General features: G+C 40.7%; 1 protein-coding gene across 1 annotated transcript in view; it reads right to left on the bottom strand.

Annotated features, from left to right (window-relative positions):
- Positions 1-19439, bottom strand: part of LOC108676555 — a 54414-nt gene extending 34975 nt beyond the window's left edge. The window contains exon 1 of the mRNA XM_018164643.2: positions 19261-19439. Coding sequence (XP_018020132.1) covers positions 19261-19298 — 38 coding nt within the window. The 5' untranslated portion in view covers positions 19299-19439. The remainder of the gene's footprint in view (positions 1-19260) is intronic.
- Between the last annotated feature and the right edge of the window lie 566 nt (positions 19440-20005).

The following is a 20005-nucleotide window of genomic DNA, read 5'->3' as shown; positions in this document are numbered from 1 at the left end:
ATAAATAATCAGCGCAAGAGCGAAAGTTAATAAATACGACGCCGCAATTGGCTTCTGAAGTAAGCAAATGTGTCGATGAGCCGCTACAGGAGCTGATTCAAGCACTTACTTTTTTCTTCATAGCACAAATGAATTTTTCACAGAAGTCGATAACACTTGCCGGTGTCAAAGCTGATAGTTGCTTCCGAAGCAAATATCAGCGTCGGAAAAAACGAAAGATCAATGCAAGTTTGAGGAAAGTTTTGAGAAATTTAGTTGAAATAATTCAGTCTGAATTGACAAATAGGATAGACACTAATGTAAACAAATCGGTTGTGTAGAATTTAGGATCGAAAATAGTGGGATATAATTTCAGGAATGCCAAAAAAGCGTTCGTTGGTTTCTTAACTTTGCATGTTCATAACATGAATTAATTCAACGAACAAAAAACTTACATCCACTCAGATGGAAACGAGTATCGAATAGACACCGAGGAAAATGCGTAACTTGACAACCAGAGATACCTGTCAGGAGCTAAAGAGCAGTTGTGAAAAACGTTAGCTTGGCACCAAGAACGAATGCTTTGTACCCAAAATGCTCGGAATGTTCGGCTGGTAACGCATAGCGAACTGCCATTCCAGTCGTCGGTTATTGCATTGAGTTGCGCTCTCGCTGCCAGGTGACGAGAGCCATGCACAAATTATTAGAGAGGGAAAAAATGTAAAAATCAAGTCAACTGCGGTGTTTTCACATAATGGCGGAATAAATCGTGTGGCTTCATGATAGATTAAATGAATACTGAATGTAATCCAATCATGACCCAAATTGAAATGGTCTCATATTACAGTTTCTGATTAAAAGAAAAATTCTAAAAGAAATATTTTTTGTGATTTTCAGTACAAAGGTGGGAGAAAGTTTGACAAAATATTCGACGACACAAAGAAAACATAGCCTATAGAGTCGGACTGTGGGGCCAGTCTCAGAGCAATAGCCGCAGACGCGTGTATACACAAGAGGACCAGGCAAGTCAGTTCATCAGTACTGAGGGAGGGGAGGTGCTAGGGAGAGACTAAGTGCGATTGTCGGGGTGGTTACCATATAAGGTCTCGCGAGCAGAGCCAGTACAGCAACTCCTTCTCGCTGCCATCGATGCCTCCACCTTTTCTTCGACGCGCAAGTCATGAGGCCAACTCGAGAAACGCCTTGTCTTAGGAAGCTATTCGACGGATGGATGTCAAAATTTTAATTTCATGCCGTAATAGGCAAGACTGCCTAAAAATTGTTTGGATTGTCTAAAAAATTCTAAAACCATTCATCATGAGTAGAGCTCGTCGTTAGTCCGCAATTAAGACAAGGCACTTAACAGCTGCGACGGCAATGGCAACACACATGGCCCTTCAGCTCGGTTCTCAGGGTTGCCTAGGGCGATCGTATGATTTTTGATCAAATTCTAGGTCCTACGTTAACTTTTATATGAACTTTTTAATGAACGAATAATAATTCGACGTTGATAATATATATTGTTAGCAATGATGAAAACGGCACGGTTAAACAGTGCACGCCAGAACTGCTTGAGTGAGATGCAGATGCGACGGACGACATGCACGAGAGTTGTCACCTGACGCACGAGACCAGCCACCAATTGAAGATGCTTACTAAGATCCAAATAATTCACCATGAACAAAGCAAAGCAGCAACAGTTCGTGAGATAATACAGGATCAGGCTCATAGAGACGCGCCACGTTTGGTTCTTCTTACTCGTACCTGTTTTGCGTAATACAAATCAACGCTACGTATATCAGTACCGGGAAATTCCTTCAATTGTCTTCAGTAATTAATGCCATCTTGAGAATACTTTTGAAGGATAACAATCAAGCAGTCCATTGTTCCACTCCAAACAAAGATTACATTACGTGCAGCGCAATTACAGCGATTGTTGGAGAATTAATAAAAGACACTGAAGAGCTAAATTCAGAAGTTTTTAAATTAAAACGTATTGGCATTTGTCGATGATATCAAAAGTTAGAGTAGTATTAACTGCAAGCACTGCGAAAATAACAGTAAAGGTAAACTATATATCTATAGAAAAGGGAACGCGACTTATTTGAGGTCAGTGTTCGATAACGTTATTCAGATGCAGCGGATTCTGAACTGGGATTAGCATGTATTTATATTCTCTTAGCGGTTAATTGCTGCTCTTGAAATGATGTATCCTTATCTAAAAAGTTACATAATATTATCCGCACCGGCAGTTTTTAGTTGAAAACGATTGTGAATATCGTCCAGATAGCGATAATACTTTATAATATTACACCGCTCATATATTGTAACCTTCCAATTTCACTGCTCAATAATAGCAGATGAAGGAGAGAGCTAGGCAGGTATAGGGATGATGCCTACTGGCAGTAGTTACGTTCGGAGACCATTTCTTACTAACACTATTCGTGCCCCAGAGATTTAGTAAGAATAGAGTAAACCTGCCTTGTAAGAAAAAAAATCAGCGACCACTTTTTGTAACAATTTTTGTTCACAAGAGATCAAGGCAGAATGCCTTGATCCTGCATGGAAGTCTTAAAAAATTCAGCGTTCATATCCCAGTAAAAATTTGTGTGCCCTAGTAATCTAGGCAGAAAAAGGCAAAGCTGCCTCAAAGTAAAAAAATTCAGCGTCCATTTTTCGGTCACACTACTCTTGCCCCCAGATATCTAGAAATAAAAGGGTAATAGCCGTCTAGATGTAAAAAATATAACTCAGTACTCACTGCAGTGAGTGAAAGAGAGCGCATTTTCTCGTTGACGAAAACGTGAAATCACGGACGGACAGACAGACGGACGAGCACAATAGTGCATTTTTTCCATAAATGAACAAATGCTCTAAAAAGTTCAGCGTCTATTTCTCAGAAACACTCTTCGTGTCCTAGAGATGTAGGCAGAAAAGGGCAAAGCTGCCTGGAAGTTAAAAAGTTTAGCGTCCATCTCTTAGTAATAACTTGGTTGCACCGGAGAGCCAGACAGAGAAGGATGAAGCAGCCTGACAGTACACCACCCGACACGCGATAAGCCTGCCCTTATATGGACGGCGCTGCCTCCAGGCCATCCTGGCTCCGAAGAGCCAAAGTCCTGCCGCTGCCCCAGCGGTGGAACACATCTTCAGGATCTGCTGTCTGTATTCTTCCGCTCGTATATACACACTCTTCCTCTGAAGCCTTTAATGGGAAAACAACGTATCTTCAGGAATTTAATCACGAATTATAAGAAGAACCCATGTTGCATTTTATCCGACATTTAAAAATTTTACATTTCCCACATCACTAGTGAACAACAGATATGAGCTCGCGTATAATATATGAGAAAAAATGTCCAACATCAGTGATTTTCCGGGAAAGTCGAGGCGAAAAATTATTTTTGGTTATAGCTTATAAGATATAAATATTGGAGTTATAGCACCCTTATAGAATATAAAAAAATAACATAAAAATTCGGTCGTGTGCATACATCTTCATTGTCCAGGAAATGACCAAGCTCGCATAACAAACTGTACTTCTAGGCTATACAAGCGGAAAGTAGTGTTAATCAGGCCAAACATTCAAAGCAATGCTCGCATTTTGCAAAAGTTCTTATTTATAATACTTTTTCAGGTGCTAACAGCATCCGACTGGCCTGTGTAAATGGGTTCAGGTTAACCTCGCCTGTAGCTTTTATCTCTTTTATCCCGTCAACGAAGTTAAGGGACACAATTTGCAAGCCATGCATGTGCCTTTTAATTAGCGGTGGCCTCATTGAATTATAGGTGACCCAGCGGTCTCATAGCCCCATTATGGCTGGCGGTGAGCATACCCTTTAAAATTTAAATAATAGAATTCAACGTTGTTTATGGTCAGATGTCTAGTGGGAGGGGCGCTCTCAAGTCTCGGACACGACCATCTTTACGCTAGAGTAAAGCGCTCTATTTTGTGAGGTAATTAATCACGGTCAAATCGAATAGAAGAACAAAAAAAAACGATATTATACAAACGATACAAAGAAACTGAACTTGTTTACATCTCATAAATTCGGTTAGCCAAGGAAGAGCTTTCAGAGTAACGTTGCATTGAGCATGTTTGGATGTCCGAATGTCAGGAATACATAAAAGAACATGCAGTAGACGCGCAGTAATATGAGTAACAGATGGCATCACCACACCGTGACCGTGACTAAAGATCAATAAAACTTAATTTTGGGGAGAAATATGCTGATTGATTCGAATGAACGTCGCCTGATTTTTGCTTCAACTATTATATTTATTTTTTTATGTATTTGAAGATGAATATTAAATTCTTACATTTCTTTGATAGGCAACCGTAAGTCCTTGCTTGTTCCACTGTTCGATGCTTGTCCACGACAGGATTTGGACGTGAATCTCAACGAGATAAGTCTGGATTCTAACAATTAAAATCGGATGAAAAACTTATTTAAGTCAACAGGTGAGCGCGGAATACTACACTTCTCACATTATTTATTGAACGCATGCACCAACTCGCGCACGCTGAAGTTAGGTTGTAAGAGTCGCGCTACATTTGCCTCGTCGAGAGGAGCGCGACACGGCGAAAGTACGAGACTGTGTCGTCAAGAGGGGGTCACGAGGCTGGCCTCGTTGTGGGGCCGGGACAAAGAGAGCAAAGACATCTGGACCTGTGACACCTACAGGCACAGCAGAAGGCTGAGGAACAAAGGTGTAGGCACTGTACAAATTCTGGAGACAATGGTAGGAGGCTGCAGCAAGTTGATGGCAACTGTAAGCACTGCAGCAAGTTGAAGGTCGCTGCAAGAACTGCAGCAAGTTGATAGCAACTGTAAGCACTGCAGCAATAAGTCTAAAAATAACGAAAGTAACCATAAAAAGTCAGATGAATTATGCAGACGCCTCAGTAAGTCATGCATCATAGCTGTAAGATAGAAGCAAACGCACTAGTAAGTAGTAACTAAACATTACCGTGTACCTACATCGCTGAACCGTTAACATTCATAAAGTACGCGGATTGATTATTTTTATCAGGTAATGATTATGCCTCCGCGGTGCCAGTTTTGAAGACCTGCATGACACTGGATAATTTTACTCAACAAATTGCAAAAAAATAAAATATATCGCTTTAATTTTAAGCTTAAGATATATGCACAGTATCCTTGGGAAAAGTTCGACACTTCAGTGTCTAGTCTTCATCGCATTGCGCTTCATAAAGCAATTTATTTAATTGAGAGCAGAAGGAACGTCATCGGAGCCATGAAAGTTCTGTACAAGTTAATGGTAGATAATTATTACAGTGGTTAAATGATATAGAATTATGCGAGCTAAAGACAAATCACTTGAAAAGGTTAGTGCCCGTATTCCACTAAAATAGTTCAAACTTTGTAGAGCCATCTCCTCAAGCTTTTTAAATTTTCCTGTCAAAGAGATGTTGAACGTTACGATATCGATTTCAGTGCATAATTCCAGTAGAACCTCAACACATAGCAGCAGTTGTGTTGCGCTTCGAAAACATGAAGGCACAATTTACGACTATAAGAGGCGCCCATGCGTGTCACGCAAGAGAAACCAAAATCGACGCAGAGAAACTTGGGAAAAAAACTTGTCACCACTGCGCTGCTGGAGCACACGTTAGTGAAAATTCTATTTCATAGCCGATTTTAATAATAATATTAAGCAGAATTTATCGTCGACGATTAGTACTCAAGCATTAAATGAGAAATAAAAAAGCGTTGACGGCAGGAATAGTATTATCAATAGTACCAGATTTTATCCTCATAAAATGTATCGCTTGATGAAAACAATACAACAGAACGAAAATATCTCAGAAGAGCAATGTCATCTATGATCTAAGTGCTTCAGAAATTCAGAGAAAATGTGCAATCACTCGAATCAGATATTTAGTGTTGTACTGCAGATAAAATAAAGAATCACTAGTTACATTTAAAAAATTCTGGCTAAGGAAAGTTTCCAAATAAGTTAGGATTAAATGTAGTAAACGCATGAACATCTGCGTTATTGAGGGCGATTAAAATGAGTTCTGGGATAAAAATTACTGCGCCGTACAAATAATAAATGCTCTAGAAAATGCTCATTAAAAGTATAATGGAGATCTTGGAAGTCATACTTGCAAAAAGTGAAATTTTTTAGAGCGAATAAATATGTAAAGATATATCGTACCACGTGCAGGTAATTTTTTTCTCCAAGCGCAAGCAATTTTTTCACACAGAACAAATTTGTTGGAGGCTGCGAATCAAAGCAAGAACTGTGCAGCCAGGTTAGCGAGAGAGAGCGCGCGACACCGCAAACCTTAACGAATGTCGTTAGTGACTTCACGCACCACGAACACGATACGAGACTAGCATGCATCACCTCACGCACCACGAACACAATACGAGACTAGCATGAATCACCTCACGCACCACGAACACAATACGAGACTAGCATGAATCACCTCACGCACCACGAACACAATACGACACTAGCATGAATCACTTCTAGTGTGGAACTCGCACCGTTCCGAGAAGCGATCACTACTAGCTCCGTGTCGCCAGCGGCGAGAAAATACGTTTTTCTAGCAGAGGGGAATGATGTAATCTGGGATTTTACTGAATAATATTGAACAGTAGAGAAATAACAGGGGAAAAATAATGCATGCATGGTGTATTTAATGTCAGCTGAACACCTTTACATTAGAAAACTTTTGTAAGGTTGAAAATATCTTTCGCCGCACGAATGGAGAGGGGATCAGACAGGAAAAATATTAAACTTTTGCGATTAAGAGTTAATTCATTTATTTATGATTGATTACAATAAGATGCGCACTCTAGTACGCTGCTAGAAAAATCACTACTGTGAAATAATGAAAAGGCAAGCACAAAACTCGCTTCCATTACAGGACAATTCTCCGTCAATTTCACGTCACTATGCTAACCATTCATCGTTAACATTTCCAAGACAAGTTTTTCCCCTACCGCCATCGACTGCCCTGCTCCCCGCTCATCCCACGCAATAAGTCAGGACCAAAATCTCCACCGGAGCTGCGATGTCACGGACGGCGCTTGCTGATCGTACGTCGCGCTCGCTCTCAAGGGGCAATAAACTCCAGAACAAAAGAAGTTCTGCGCGATCAGCCGCCGCCGCCGCTGCTGCTGCAGAGGAGTCGCAAGAACGAGCGCCGGCCTATACCATATCCGCGCAGGTTCAGTGGCAGAAGGACCTGCGCCGGCCTACAATATCCGCGCAGGTTCAGTGGCAGAAGGACCTGCGCCGGCCTACAATATCCGCGCAGGTTCAGTGGCAGAAGGTCCTTATGAAATGCCGTGACGCAATATGGGGAACAGAAATTAACCATGTCATCAGGTGAACGAAATTAGACACACTAAACGCTGCTAGATCTTTAAAGAAGGATCGCGTGTAAGGAAGAGAATGCTCCAAACAATACTAGAGTAAGATGCCTCCAAGACATTTATTTGTCTTTTAGTAAGGTTCAATGAATATCAGAAAACACTTCAACATACAACTTGTCAATACATTTGTGCCGAGCCTTATACATCGATTAACCCATAAGTAGAAAAGCATAGGTATACAACTGTACCAACACTAGGTACGATTGTAACGTTGCAAAATCATGCTGCCGACGTTGGTTAAATAGATTCAAGAAGCACCTATTATTTGTATGTAGGATGAATAGATCTAACGAGGTTCATCATCTGGTACTTTGGTAATACAGATCTAAGATCGTGCGTCATTACTATCGTAGATTAGATAAATCAGAGAAGCTTCGTAATCGAGATTTTGGTTTACTTCTCTCAGCGATTGATGTAAGATTAGTAAATTAATTCATTTCATTCAATATAGTATCCATGAAGCTAAAAAAATATAAAGCAATGTGTTCAAATCTCTGTACATCAGAGTATTAGAGTGAATGGACCACAACAGAATATATCTTGCAACACGGCATTCTAAAAAAAATGCATGACTTAACTTGAAAGAAGAGAAAGGTATAGCACACGATAGGCCCGGCCAACTATAATGATTTTAAGGTGAGATAAGATCAACTATAAATTGAAAGTACGACATCGCTCAACTCAGCAGTCAAGAGAGAATAATGCTTAAAAAATGTCCTTAATTAATTATGTCCTGCCGCAGGGGCGAGTGAGAGGGCTGTTCGAAATATCACAGAAATTAAAAACCTGCGTCATATGCGAACGAAAAGGATTTCTAACGTTGTTCATTGTTTAATAATTTACGTTCATTTGCTCATTGTAAAACAATTTACGTCTAGGTTAATTTATACAAAATTACGAGATTAAATACATCTCTATTGCGTATCAACAAATTTATATAGTTCAACAAAGTTCATATACCAATTGCTGAGAAAAATTTTGTATCGTAGACAAATGATAATACAAAACCATTGTGCGGGAATAAATGAATTTCTAAAGCGCATCAACAAGTTCACTTGTAAATTGCTTCGTGGAAGGGCAGTTTCAGCGTCGTCTCGGCAAATAATTCGATCGCTAAGAGCTGAAGGTTAGCAAGCATTTATTACCGTGCCATTTATCCTCTTAACCAATTCGATATCATCCAATTTGTAATCAGTATAAAAACTCCAATGCTTTTAACATTCTCAAATTTCTAGCTAATAAATATTTAACGCTTCTAGCTCGCAGCAAATAAATAAACGTGTGAGGTGAACTTTAACAAATTATTCACGTTCTACATGCAAAAGCTCATATCATCTGAATAAGTTACTTTGAACTAACAAGTCGCTCATGCACATAATTCACCGAAGGATAAAATGTGTGCACAGTAAACTCGGCCCACATGTACATACACGTTCGTGAATGCGCGCTGATGAACGCAGCAAATAACATCACATGCACGTTGCGTCGCAAACACCTGTGCTCAGAGGCGAACACGTATGCAGGATCAATGCTGCTCTGATGCATACAAGTAGTAGGTAGGTGTTGCAGCATGGCTTACTTTTAAACGTTAAGAACATTTTTCTGAGGTGAACACGTATAAAATTTTTCAGGTTGATCGGTAGTAACATAAAATGAGTACCGTACTGTTTAATGAAAGAAGTGTAATGTAAATCCGATTTTGAATGACGAAGAATGTTACAAAATGGAACATTCTTTAATGTACTATTTAATGGAATGTAACATTTCCGTTTACGAAAATGTAGACAGTAAAACTAGGTGACGTACTAGTCTCATCAGAGATAAGCCAGTTAATGGAAATTATTCATTTTTTCGCAAATAAAATCGACAGCAGGATTAGTTCGTGACATGATCGCGCTGATAATCAAATATAATATACATTTTATTTTCACAGCCTCAGATTCACTGGCTACTGCACAGGTGTACTCAGTTACACGGTATATACTGTAGAAAATTATTAACCACGGTCAACTTTACATCTAACGTCGTCGCGGTGAACTTGCGTTTAGGATTCATTGTACGGATGGTAACATTCGTACACAAAACAAAACTCAGCGCGATTAAAATAACTTATAACCAAAAAAAAATCCTTCGAATAATAGATCAATCTTCATGCAGGTGATCAAAGAGTTTGGGCCTCGAATGAGAGTATTTTGAATGGCACGGAGTGATGCCTAGTGAACTGGCGAGGAGTGGCGCCTTATGGAGTGGCACGGCGCTACGTGGCGCCTGGTGGAGTGGTGTCGTGTGGCGCCGTGATGAGTGGCTAAATGTGGCACGTACTTATTTACAGGCGTTGTTTTAACTGTTCCGCTGACTGTAAAATTTAAAACGCAACCAACAAAACATATTTTGGCTACGCTTTTCGTGATACTGATGATAGTAACGCATGATCAACAGTCGATCGGAGTTCAATTGAAATGCATATGCAAACAACGCGTTTCAAAATTGTCTACAGGTGAGGTGTTATGGTACAACTTTAGTCGTACTAAGTTCAACTGAGGAGCATTTCAACCGGAAAATTGGCATGGGATATTTAAATAGATATTTCATTACTAATCCCAGACTATTTTCTTTATATACGAGTGCAGCTAGGCCGGTCAATCAAGAGAGAGCACTCACCTAAAGAATACCGGTACTGCAAAGCTCAACAGCTAAGAGAGCGTGAAATTAAGCAATAGAGCAGCAGTAATCTTATCATGACAAAGTCGGTTATCAGGGCCATGCGGCACATACAGAACACAGGAACATTGCCGAAGAATGCAAAGCCCTTTCAACACCATCAATATCTATAAGCTCTCGTTCAGAGTTTGACGTGGAGTTCAATCTCAGAATCATCTAAAAATTGCATAATTTTTACAAGGACTTAGCTACGTTAGATGCGCCGTCATCTCAAAGTAAAACTGAATGTGGAGTGATGTTGCGTTGTGTATCAGCAATAATACGTCAAATAAAAATTTATTTTCATGACTCTTGAAAAGTTAATGTTATGCGTTAATAACGCTAGCCAATTTATAGAATTGTGACAAAAAGAGCAAGCTGAAAGCTTTCTCCTTTCTTAAACTTTTGTTTAACCACGAACAACTGTTACATAGTTACTATATTTTCCTATGATAACGCTAAAAGATACACGTTTTTTATCATTTTTATGGCGTGAACGGTCCATGTTGGAGAACGCTTAATGATTAAAAACGGTTCGTGACGTTGACGATTCATGACAGAAAATGGTTCGCGGCTTAGGCGGTTCACAGCGAAGGACGGTAAATACAGCCAGCGATTTATTTATTATTTTGCTAAATATTTTATTTTCCTATAGTTTTGCTAAATACAGCTAGCGACTGTACTTTAGTAGAATAATAGGAGCTTGAATGGAGCGTTGACGGCATGTAAAGGACACGTCGTCGCTATCACTAGATACGCTCATTAGTGACCGTGACGAGTTATATGCGACCAGTAATATAAATTATAAAAAATTCTGGAAATGTGAGCCGTATAGGTTACACTCAAGCTGACTCTAGTGTTAAAAGTTCTAAACACAGCTAACATCCACGCAATAATAGTAATTTTTGCTTAAAGTATCGCCGTTCGAGGACAAATACATAATTGTTTTTCGTTTTCTTCCCTCAAATAACCCTGTAATGTAGCTAACGAGTGTCGGAAAAAACGCGAGTCTCTAGGTAATGACGCGAGTATTTAATTACCACGAAAATATTGCCCACTTTTATCATGATGGTTTTGTAAAATATTGAGAGAAAAATAAAAAGTTGAAGTACCTAACTTATAATAAATATAGTGTAACAATCATAAATGAAACTGAAGAATGAAGATATGAATAAAAAATCAGTCAACTAACAAGCGTTTCCAAATCCATGAATGGCTGAGTTTTATAAGCTTAGACGTCCAAACGACGGAATCAGTGGAAAATCAGTGACGAAACAGGCGAGGTTACAGTAACTGACGTGAGCAGGCGAGGTTACAGTAACTGACGTGAGCAGGCGAGGTTACAGTAACTGACGTGAGCAGGCGAGGTTACAGTAACTGACGTGAGCAGGCGAGGTTACAGTAGCTGACGTGAGCAGGCGAGGTTACAGTAGCTGACGTGAGCAGGCGAGGTTACAGTAGCTGACGTGAGCAGGCGAGACTACAGCTGTCTCTTATACACATCTAGATGTGTATAAGAGACAGGGTTACAGTAGCTGACGTGAGCAGGCGAGGCTACAGTAGCTGACGTGAGCAGGCGAGGCTACAGTAGCTGACGTGAGCAGGCGAGGCTACAGTAGCAGGCGAGCAGATGGAGATCGCACGTGCGTCTGCGTGCGCAGGCCGGCAAAAGTTTATGGGCTCAACGAGGGGAGATGAGACTAAACGGCGGGCATGAGGGCTCTGGTGAAGCTCCCTCGCAGCTGCTGGGCTTGGTAAAGGGGAGAGTACACAGCAACACGACGAGGGTAGCACACAGCGCGACTAGGGCAGTACACGGAAATACGAGGGTAGAACACAACGTGACTAGGGCAGTACACAGAAATACGGGGGTAGAACACAACGTGACTAGGGCAGTACACAGAAATACGGGGGTAGCACACAGCGCGACTAGGGCAGTACACAGAAATACGAGGGTAGAACACAGCGCGACTAGGGCAGTACACAGAAATACGAGGGTAGAACACAACGTGACTAGGGCAGTACACAGAAATACGTACAGCGTGACTAGGGCAGTACACAGAAATACGAGGGTAGCACACAGCGGGACTAGGGCAGTACACAGAAATCCGAGGGTAGCAATGACGTAGCATACAGCGTGACTCGGGTAGGAGGGTAACACACAGCAACACGACGAATGGAGAAGGTCAAAACACAGCAATATGACGCGGGCAGAAGGCTAGCACACAGCAACATGATGAGGGTATGAGAATAGCACACAGCAACATGATGAGAGTTGGAAAGAGCATACAGTGTTGCGAGGGTAAGAGGGTAGCACACAACAGCGTGACACGGGTAGGAAGGTAGAACAGAGCAGCGGAAATGGGTTGGAGGGTAGTACACAGCGTGACGAGGGTAGGAGGATGAAAATGACAGGCCCTAACACTCAGACCCACAGAGTAAAATATAACAGGAAGCAGACCAGGGCTGGCGCTAGCAGATAGTTTGGCTGCAAAGAAAAGGAAAAAAAAACGCTCGAACGTTTCGAAAATAATTCGAGCCCAAGACCCTCGAGGAGAAGATAGTAATTTGACAAACTGCCAAGGACCTCAAAATGCAGTTAAGGAACGACAAGCCTCGAACAGCAGCCAAGGAACAAGAAGCTTCGAACAGCAGCCAAGGAACGAGAAGCCTCGAACAGCAGCCAAGAAACGAGAAGCCTCGAACAGCAGCCAAGGAACAGGAAGCCTCGAACAGCAGCCAAGGAACAAGAAGCCTCGAACAGCAGCCAAGGAACGAGAAGCTTCGAACAGCAGCCAAGGAACAAGAAGCCTCGAACAGCAGCCAAGGAACAAGAAGTTTCCACAAGCAGCCAAGGAAACAAAGAGACTCGGTGTTCTCGCTCGAGCATCAAAGCTGCTCTAGGATCTATCGAAGTGGAGGACCTCTTTAGATCGGCACTCACTGAGACAAAGATGGTCTCACGTCCCAAAGTAAGACGCTCTTGCCGTCAACAGTCAAAGGGAAGTCATCCATTCGAAGTCAAAGGGATCGAAGTCAAAGGGATCGAAGTCAAAGGGATCGAAGTCAAGAGTCATTTATATAACCCTACGCATATCAGATCGAAGATATTCGCTATTGTCAATTAGTAGGGCTAAATTATCTCCAAATGCGCAATAGCGGAAGTTGGTGAATAAAACGGAGAATTTATATTAGTGTAGGTACTTGAATTGCCGACTGCATCAGTGGTAAATTAGGCACATGAGTATTTGACAACTAATAAAATGATAAGTTCTCCACCTTTTCACGGACATTTCACATTTTTCCTTGGTGAATTTTCTCATTTTCATTGATTTGGAATGATTCATATCCAGGAGAAATGTAATAAATCTAAGTAATTTTCAATTGGAAACTCCACTACAAACCTATTTTAAACTGTTCGATGAAGTAAAAAAATTAAATTACTTCAATTACACAGAGGAACACACAGTTTCATTTTTCAGCAGCAATGCACCGTTCTTGCTTGACGCGTTGTGAATGGTATGTGCAAAAGGAGAAAATATCACTGCGCTAAGTTTCCAATGCCTGAATACTGAAGCATTAAAACAGGATATCATATTTTGTGCCATAGAACACTAAAATAAGGATGGGAGACTTTGATGCCAGACAAAACCTTATAAAACTGAAATGACGGAGGCAAGCCAATTACTTGCGAGACAAGAAGCAACCAGACATAACCATGGAGGCTTCCATGTCTTTGAAATCTCCTCTATGGCTCGACACAAACATAAATGACGGCGCAGAAGATGTGAAAGCAAGCGCCACGCAGGCTCCCAAATTGCCGGGAACGCGAGATTGGCACAGCTGGACGGACAAGGCTGCGGCATCAGATAAGCAGGCAGCCATGGAGCTCTGCTGCCAGCTTGACCATCCGCAGTAAATCCCAGGAATATTCGCAGGAAAATAAACAGATGAAAGCAGGCAATATTTTCGGGTGGATTTGTCTGAATTCTCAGCCATGTCCGATCAAAACCGCGACAAGAAGACTGATATAATGGGAAAATTATATGGATTACAATAAAAAAGCCATATACTTTGCGAATCAATCTACTAGTCAAATGGACACAGAAAACTTTCAAGGACTTGAAAGAAGATAAGTGTTATTAATTGAGACGACAATTGATTCTCTAGAACAATCAATATCGCTTCAACCAGAATAACGATTCGATGCTCCTTAAGAGTGATAATTGGCACACAACTAAAATAAATTAACAAAAGCAACCATCAAATTATATGGAAGGTAAGACAAATATAGTATCCAAATTAGCTAATACGCATCAGAAAACTTCATTTTTTTACTTGGTTCTCTATTCACCGTGCCAGTAGAGCAAGTTACACTTCGACAAATTTCATCATTTGTGATACATGTACGGTCTAATTGAAACCAACAGTACTCCATTAACCACAGATACTGGTTGATAATCCTTGAGGATAATTCACCCTAGTCTGGGAACCACTGCAGTAAGTGGAACCAGCAACGTCAAAACGCTGAATGGTACCGACGAAGCGGACGCGGACGCTTCGTTGAACCAATAGGAAATTCGGCAGTGAAAGTCGAGCGTTGGCTCACGCACTAACAATGCAGGCTGCATGCACCATCACCGCAGCTAAAGAGTGACCTCATGCTTCAGTCCAACGCAAAACTGAAAAATATAACGTAGAGTGATGTGGAAAGATAGGATTGAGTTGCTACTGGTTACTTTGAATTTTTATTTTAAATCGTAAATGGCATGCATTATAACATCCATTGTCAGTCACATCACCATTCACACATCACAAAAGGGTAGCACACTCTACACAGAGGACATTACTTAAAAATACAACACAAGCACGCAAATTTCATCAAAGCAAATTCCACATTTTCATGCCCCACCGTAAAATACTTCACAACCTGGTGTGGCAAAAAAAACGCATGTCACTTCAATTTGGCCAGCGACACTCACTTCACACCTTAGTGTTACAAATAAAGCATGTTACCACCTACATGTGGCTAGCATTGAATGTTCCTGTCATAAGTGAGCTACATGCGTGCCACAGCAGGCCGCCAAATGGCGCTGTTATCAGCCCAGCAGCGGCTTGGAGATAAGCACAAAGCGCAAGATGGGCCGAATGCTGCACCCAAAAATAGTGAAAACCCGCAATGACGCACGCATTCAGCGCTACCAAACAGCGCGAGAGGTTTTTAGACTCGTATGTCTTAAAAAGTTTAACTGCTTTTCAAAATTGGCACCTGTAAGATCCGAACGTTGAACGCGTTGGATGCACCATTCCATACTTCCGCGGAGCAACTTCATGCGACAATGAACAATCAGCAATGATGCAAAGCTGAATAAGCCATCACAGATCGATTTCAGTAAAGCTTAGAAAACACTCTTTGGCATGTAAGAAACTAAAAGTATTTTTGAGATAAAATGAGCTAGAAAGCATTTGAACTGCAATTCTAGTAAATAATTGATAGGCGACTTTGATGTTTTTCTCGTGATTTCGAGTCAAGATGAGTTCAGTGCTTGCGAAAGGTCTAGTAATATGGCGCTAAATTCCGACAGCGCGCGAATTGTTGTGTTAATCTATAAGTGAGCTAGGCGGGTCACCGACGGAGGATGAGGTAAGCAAAGTGGGTCACCCACACCGACGGAGGATATGGTAATCAAAGTGGGTCACCCACACCGACGGAGGATGAAGTAATCAAAGTGGGTCACCCACACCGACGGAGGATGAAGTAAGCAAAGTGGGTCACCCACACCGACGGAGGATGAGGTAATCAAAGTGGGTCACCCACACCGACGGAGGATGAGGTAAGCAAAGTGGGTCACCCACACCGACGGAGTATGAGGTAAGCAAAGTGGGTCACCCACACCGACGGAGTATGAGGTAAGCTCGAGAGCGTGGGCCCTACAGGGAGATGGTCGTGCATGGGAATCGTGTCTGAGCTCAGCCTCAAATGGACCCGGCGTCTGGAGGCGAGCAGGCAGTACAGCACAGGATATTGCCTAACCTGGCATGGCAGTACGGAAGAAACTGCCTTACCAGGCAGGACGGTGCGCATAGTACGCATACTGCGTCGCGACGGCTGAAGGTCAGACGTAGCGTAACCCACATGCAGATACAAGGCACATGTGGTGTGTTGGCCAGCGCTCTGAAGCTGCCATTTAAAACGTCGGTGAATGGATTCGGGTTATAAAATACATCGACTGCGAATCACAGGAAATATTAGGTACACACCTGAGACATTCTATCCAGGCAAACATTCTATCCAAATTTAAATAATCAGAAATATATTTCAATTTTATGCATTATTTGTTGAGCATTTAAAGTACAGCATTTACGAGTTTTCATTCGTCGATCTTAGGCTATGAGCGGTGCTGTCCTGGCATGTTTAACAGCTGTTATGATGTGAAGGGCAGAATATTGAAAGCGGATCGCCCATATACTAAATAAAGGTCAGCAGACAGAAGAGCAATGCATGCAAAAGTCAAGGCGAGAACGAGGGTATAGTGCATGAAGGGGCCAAGAGGTCACAAATATTGTAATGTTCTTTGTTGTGAATTTGCGGCGCCCAGCTACATAACGTACAAATAATTGTTAAAATAAATTAGCCGGCTATAAATGCGTGATTACATTCGGCATTTAATACATAATGCTTTAAGTTTCAATAATAAATAAATACGCTATATGTTTATAAAAATTTAAAGAAATATCTAGTCAAAAAATCATCATGAAACAGCAAATTTTGGAACAATATCCCATTCCTGCTTATGTTGTTCTTGAGAAGTTGAATCGCTCACTTTAGTAATAAAAATTATTGTGAATAAGTTTAGTAGGTTAACAAAAATCTTCCTACGCACTTCAAGTGTGTTTGAATTTCTATCCACGAATGAACAAGTCGTGTGTACCCTGGCTCCCGTTGATCAATTATTGAAGGGACCGCAACAGTTACATAATTATTTATAATTATAATACCTGCTCTCAATATGCTGCTATGACAGGAGATTAATAACCACAAAAAACCATCAACAGTAAAGACTTGTAAATATTTTTCTTCAATAAAGAACACAGATAAAAAGTTTTAATCGGCAACTAAATTCCAAGTTAAACGACTTCAATCCAAAGTAGGCCGGAGTGTTAGCTCGTCGATCCAAAGTACTAAAAAGTTAAACGATAAATAAATTTGCAGAAAAAGCGCCAAATCATCTCATTAACATTTGTAATGCAACTTAGCTTTTCTAGAGCGCTAAAAATTAGTTTAATTAAACAATGAAAATGCAATGACGTTTGCGTGGCAACAGTCGGACGCATAGCAGGCGCCAGGCAGAGAACCATGCTCAGCGCATGAGTGGAAACGAGTGCACGTTCAGCAAATATTATACTTAAGCTTAGATTAAAATTATATTCAATTAAAATAAGCTTAAGCTTATACTAGCTTTCTAAGCATACTACTTGGAAACGTTAAGCTTACAAGGGTTGATGGCTAACCTGATGTATCATTGCAGCCGGAAAGTTACTTCCCCTCATATCCTTTAGACATCATAAATACCAAAATGTGGTCAACGAGTTACATTAACAGTAGTATTTCAAAAATATCAAAGTTCAAACAAGTCTCGTACTTTATGACGTACTTTTACGTCAAATAAGTCTCGTACTTTATGACGTACTTTTCCGTCAAACAAGTCTCGTACTTATAACTTTACGATTAAACGTATGTAATTTTTCCCATGGGCCCTAAACATACATTTTAGCTTACGACGTTGTTTGGGGAATATTTTTGTTATAGTAGAGCAATATCTTGATTTTCTACCGCTACAAAAATCCCTGCATATTGAACGCAAACGTGAAGGTTGAGCGCGATATTTAACGAGAAACTGAACTTCCTATCAAAAGACAGATATACTCAAGCTTCTTGTGAATTAAAAATACAGGTTTTGCCTTATCACACAAGCAGCACAACAACGAGGCAAAATTTTTTGGATATTTCCTCAGGCTAAGCAATATGGCGCGTATTTCTCATACAACGTAGCGCGAGTAGAGACTAGAGGATACAGAAGCGAGCTCTAGCAATCGATTCAGAACGCCAAGTGAAAGTCAATCGATAAAACAGAAGCCAAGTTGTCAGGTACGAGCTACAGTGTCTATATACAACCGCTGGCATATTCATGATTGAAATGGTTGATAGTGGGCATTAGAATTCCAAATACTAGAAGCTATGAAACAAAAAAAAATATTACGACAAAGAGCTGTGAAAATCAGATCTGTTTTATCGTGTTAAAGTGTGTGAGCAAAATATAGTATATTTTCCTGGTTACAGTGGTTAGGCACAGAATTTCAAGTTCGATTTTGGAACTAAAGTTCTTCAATTTTTATCACTCATTTTGTTACCGCCAAATGTTATTAATTTTGGACAAACGACCGTAAACACGAGTACCTAATGAGAAACATACTCATACCACCCAACAGTAGGTAAATGACATTTGAAATGACGATCACAAGTCACAACACGGAAGGCTTTAAAAATGACAGGCAAAATGCAAAACATAGAGGCTTCCACAAAAGATCTCGATTACAAGTTGACACGTGAGGAAGAAGCAGGTGTATCAAATGATTGATATGCTGCTGACCAGGACAGTAACTGCTAGCTTGGCTCATGGTATATAAATGTATCTTTAAGAATATCTGCTAACAACCAAATTGAGAAGTGAAAAAATATTTAAAATGTGATTATATAAATAGAGCTGGAGTTGTGAGGAAGAAAGATAGGTGACTGGAGAAAAGTGAGTTCTCAATGCGATACACAAGGCTTTAGCGAAGCGTAAGTTCAATACTATACTAACTTTTAAAACGATGGTATATTTTTTGTCGGGAAAATCATACCTTATGAAGCATTAGCAATACTGCGGAAATATAAGTTGAGACGCAACAAGATGACATCGAATATTCTTCGTTTATAAACTTTCAAAGCTTCGAAGGCCAAAGAATGTAAAAGACATGGCAAACACTTCAGAGTTCAGAAGACACATCTGGAATCAGAAAAGAAAGTACTAACTGCAAGCACCGTTCTTACTCTCTCCGCACACATCGTCGTGTTCCAACTTCCAAGGAGCCATGGAAGAAATTGATTGAAAATTACGTTTCTTACCTTAAACTCTGAACGTCGGTGTCGCTTGCAGCAGACATGGTGGCGTAATTTACTTAGAAACGTTGTAACCAGTCCTAATTGGGTAATTTTAACATTTTACGCACAGTAAGTGTTGAAATAATACACAGCAGCGGAGCACATGCACACACACTCATGTCAACTTGCACACTAAGCGAAAACGGGCAGTCGGGCACCTCTAGTCCTCACTCCTCTACAGTCCACTCCTCCAGATTCAGACACGAACAGCTAACGCAGACAAGCAGCGCCTGAAAATCGACTGTGTGAACGCGAATCATTGCCAAGTGCCTCTAGAATGGATGAAATACTCTAAATGACTTAGTACGGCAGTAAATTCACACCATAACGTAATTTCATCCCACATCACTTAATTTGAATTACACGTTAAATATAATTATATTCAATATTGATGAATTAGTTGAAGTGTGTTTATTGTATAAGTATGCTCATAGTCTCCTACTATTTACGCGTAATATTAATCTCTGCTCGTGAATGTGTAGAGCGTTTGCGGAAGGCTCGACAGTGGAGGATGAAGTCCATAGGTGCCGAGATTTCGAGCCTATGGGAACCATAGTTGTCCATTTTTATTGAATTTATGCTTCACTTCGCCAGAAAATTAAAAACTATCACAATGCTACGAAATCTGACGCTCTGTAAGTGATGCGATAACTTTTAAATGAGCGATAAGCCTAGACGATCATTTGCGACAATATTATTCGCTGAGCAC

Source organism: Hyalella azteca, unplaced genomic scaffold, assembly GCF_000764305.2.
Source record: "Hyalella azteca isolate HAZT.00-mixed unplaced genomic scaffold, Hazt_2.0.2 contig3780, whole genome shotgun sequence".
NCBI classification, from domain to species: domain Eukaryota; kingdom Metazoa; phylum Arthropoda; class Malacostraca; order Amphipoda; family Hyalellidae; genus Hyalella; species Hyalella azteca.
Note: the sequence above shows the minus strand (reverse complement) of the source record. Positions and strands in the feature narration are given on the sequence as shown.